This window comes from Physeter macrocephalus, chromosome 13 (genome assembly GCF_002837175.3).
Source record: "Physeter macrocephalus isolate SW-GA chromosome 13, ASM283717v5, whole genome shotgun sequence".
NCBI classification, from domain to species: Eukaryota; Metazoa; Chordata; class Mammalia; order Artiodactyla; family Physeteridae; genus Physeter; species Physeter macrocephalus.
The window spans coordinates 24,589,429-24,593,145 of NC_041226.1; the positions used below are offsets into that span (position 1 = coordinate 24,589,429).

Below are 3,717 nucleotides of genomic sequence, written 5' to 3' on the forward strand. Positions count from 1 at the left end.
CGGCCGCAGGGACAAACTAGTTAGGGCGGGTCCGTTCGCGGGTTTTACCTATGCCTCTCCCGCTGCGCTAGTGGAGGGCGGGGCCGCAGGGGATCTCGTTCTCACCCAGGCTCAGACCAACTTGTCCCCTCAAGCCAAAGGTCAGATCCTAGCTGGGGCCCCTAGGATGTGGAGGATTTTTTTCTTTGTTTCAGATTTGCAGGCCTAAAGCCAACGTTGGGACTCGTGGGGCAAAGCGTGATGGGGCCTGTCTTCCTTCCCCTATCCCGACCTGACAGCCTGGGTTTAAGCCCTGCAGTCTGATGTTAGATCTGATGTTGGTCTCATCAGATGCCGGACCAGGAGAGACCCAGAGAGTCTAAGAGCAGTGCCGAAGTTCCCTGACGTTCCCTGACATCCACACCACACCTTTCTAAACCTGTCCTCCCACACACACCCCGCCCAACCACTGATCATACTTCATAATACCACAGTTCTCCCATCCATGAGGGCAATAGAAGTGGCAATCTGCTTACTCCACCCCTTCCCGCCATATGATTGGCTATATGTAAGATGAAATTACAGAGAAGAAACTTGTAACCTTCCACCCCACAAATGGTTTTGTGCTGACTTGGATACAGAAAGACCCACTTCGTTATTCGTTTTTTTCTTTTTTATTTTATTTTTCTGATTTATTATTATTAATTTTTAAGTAAAGCCTTTTGGAGCAAAAATTAACCAACAAATGAAGCCAGTGTAGTGCTTTCCAGCTCCTGTACCAACTTGGCAGATCTTTTGCCTTTTATACCCATTGCAAAAGCAGCTTTTTTCTTTTTTGTTTATTTTATTTTTCTGATTTATTATTATTAATTTTTAAGTAAAGCCTTTTGGAGCAAAAATTAACCAACAAATGAAGCCAGTGTAGTGCTTTCCAGCTCCTGTACCAACTTGGCAGATCTTTTGCCTTTTATACCCATTGCAAAAGCAGCTTACAAATCTTTTCTTTTTTTTTTAAATTCCTGATTTAAAAGTTTTGAGGATCTACTAATTTATTGATTTAGTTAATATTATTAGCAAGCCCAAGAAGTTAGGGCCTGGAGGAATTTACAATCCAGTAGGGAAGATAAAACTAATACGAAGTGATTATAATGTATTCCAGAGCATGAGACTATATGCATCATACAGCAGTATAAAGAGGAAGGGACTAGGAGGATAGAAGAGATCTGAGTTCTGGTATATGTTCCTTCATCTTCTAGGCTTGTGTTCCTGAATATACCCATTAACTGCTTCAAATCTCTCCTTACCTGTGGAAGGGGAGTAACATTTGTCCAACATTCTGACTCAGGGAAATTGTAAGTATAAAATGAAAAAAAGGAAAAAAAGAATATGGAAGTTATTTGTACAATACACTTAAGAAGAGAGTTACCACCACAATTTGATTGGTGTTTCTGGGAGGGAGCAGCCATTTTTAACCAGGGTCATCAGAGGAGGGTTGGTGGAGACTGAGCCATTGAGGTGGTCAGTAAAGAATGCGTAAGACATTTTTACATGAAAGAGGAGGAAGACTGGAAATTTTAGCTGGAAACAAACACACAGAAATGAAAAAGGTGGCATGTAGAACTGGGTTAAAAAAAATGCCAAGACTCTTCAGAAAAATGGCCTATTACAGAAATTAATTTTCATTAGACTGATCCATAAGTATCGAGGACATTGGTGAACTAAGTAAATAAATTGGATTGGAACCCACAGGTCACTCATTCATTCATCCATTCATATATTCGATAAATATGTGTTAAGCATCTGTTAGGTATCAGGCACTCTACTCAGCATTGAGTCTACAATGACAAGTAAATAAATAAGATACAGTAAGTCCCCTACATACAAACCTTCAAGTTGTGAACTTTCAAAATGTGAACGTGCGTTCTCATGTCCAATCACATAAGTTAGTTCACGTGTCTGGAGTACACTGTCACATGTGTGTATACTCTACAAGTGGTTGTGCTTTTATGTACTTTACTGTACAAAACTGTATAGAGTACAGTAGTACAGTACCTTTATTTCAAGCCCAGGATGTCCAGAAGCAAGCGTAAAAACAGCGATGTTGTAGCTGGTACTGTTAAGAAGTACAAAGGGATAACAATGAAAACAAAAGTGAAAATAATTGAGAGAGTGGAGTGACGCGCAAAGATGGTAGACGTCGTTCATTCTTATAACATGAATCGTTCAACCACCGGCACGATTCTAAAGAACAAGAACAAGATCATGGAATGTGTGAAGTCTGCCATGCCGATGATGTCAATAATAATATAGAAGAAGTGTGGAAAAGTGATGGAGGAATTTCGCGCCAAGCTGGCGGGTAATCCCCGCGTCAGTGTGACATGCTAGCTGGGAAGTGTTTTCTGCCACTGTCGTGGTTCGTCCACTAAACTGCATGGTCGCTGTGTACACGGGCAGAACATGGGCATCGGCAGGAACAGGGACCTGCCCTAGCCCCTGCTCAGGAATGAATACAGGTATTTCCAAAGAATGACCACAACCTCTTCAGTAGAAGGTAAACAGAATTTGGTGATTATGGGTAGGAAAACCTGTTCGCCATTCATTCCAGAGAAGAATCGACCTTTAAGGGACAGAATTAATACAATTCTCATTAGAGAACTCAAGGAACCTCCACAGGGAGCTCATTTTCTTGCCAAAAGTCTGGATGATGTCTTAAAACTTATTGAGCAACCAGAATTAACAAATAAAGTGGACATGGTTTGGATAGTGGCAGGCAGTTCCGTTTATAAGGAAGCCACGAACATACCAGGCCATCTTAGACTATTTGTGACAAGGATCATGCAGGAATTTGAAAGTGACACATTTTTTCCAAAAATTGATTTGGAAAAATATAAACTTATCCCAGAATATCCAGGTGTTCTTTCTGATGTCCAGGAGGAGAAAGGCATTAAGTACAAATTTGAAGTATATGAAAAGAACGATTAATGTGAAAGTGTTTTCTGATCTATTTCAAGCCTCCTCCTCCTCCCCCAAAAATTATGTATTTTTTGTTATAGAGACTTTTGTTGATTTCAGATCCATGGATAATTATTTCTAAGCAAAGTACTTTTATTCCCCAATAATCTTAACTAGACTCTATCAGATACCATTTGTGAAACATTTCTTGCTATAACTGCCTGAATACCCATCAGGAGTCCAGAATAGGTGACCAGCACCTGCCTAGGGCAGAATATCTACCAAGACAGCCCAAAGTGGGAGAGTCCCCTGGTAGCATGAGTTGAAACAACCAGAGCCCATAGAGCTAGGAGCTAGGCAGATGGGTCCAAAGGTCAGAAATGGATTATAAACAGAAGAGCTAGCATTCAATTATTAAAATTAGATCAAAAGAGGGACTGTGAATTACTTTATATCACACTTCTGAAAAAAATTCTGTTCACTCAGACCAGGAGTCAATAAGTTGAAAACTCCAGGATATAGCAGCTCATGCAGCTCAATATCAAAAAAACAAACAACCCAATCCAAAAATGGGCAGAAGACCTAAACAGACATTTCTCCAAAGAAGATATACAGATGGGCAACAAACACATGAAAGGATGCTCAACATCACGAATCATTAGAGAAATGCAAATCAAAATACAATGAGGTATTACCTCACACCAGTCAGAATGGCCATCATCAAAAACTCTACAAACAATAAATGCTGGAGAGGTGTGGAGAAAAGGGAACCCTCTTGCACTGTTG

General features: G+C 40.5%; 1 protein-coding gene across 1 annotated transcript; it reads left to right on the plus strand.

Moving 5' to 3' along the window:
• Window positions 1-2,461: 2,461 nt before the first annotated feature.
• Window positions 2,462-2,969, plus strand: LOC102987605 (dihydrofolate reductase-like). The gene has a single exon (XM_055089550.1). It carries the CDS (start codon window positions 2,506-2,508, stop codon window positions 2,959-2,961), a length of 456 nt encoding a protein of 151 aa, XP_054945525.1. The 5' UTR covers window positions 2,462-2,505; the 3' UTR covers window positions 2,962-2,969.
• Window positions 2,970-3,717: the final 748 nt, after the last annotated feature.

Bases quoted from the DNA above. Each gene is read 5' to 3' on its own strand.
- LOC102987605 (XM_055089550.1), top strand. From the start codon at position 2,506: ATGACCACAACCTCTTCAGTAGAAGGTAAACAGAATTTGGTGATTATG.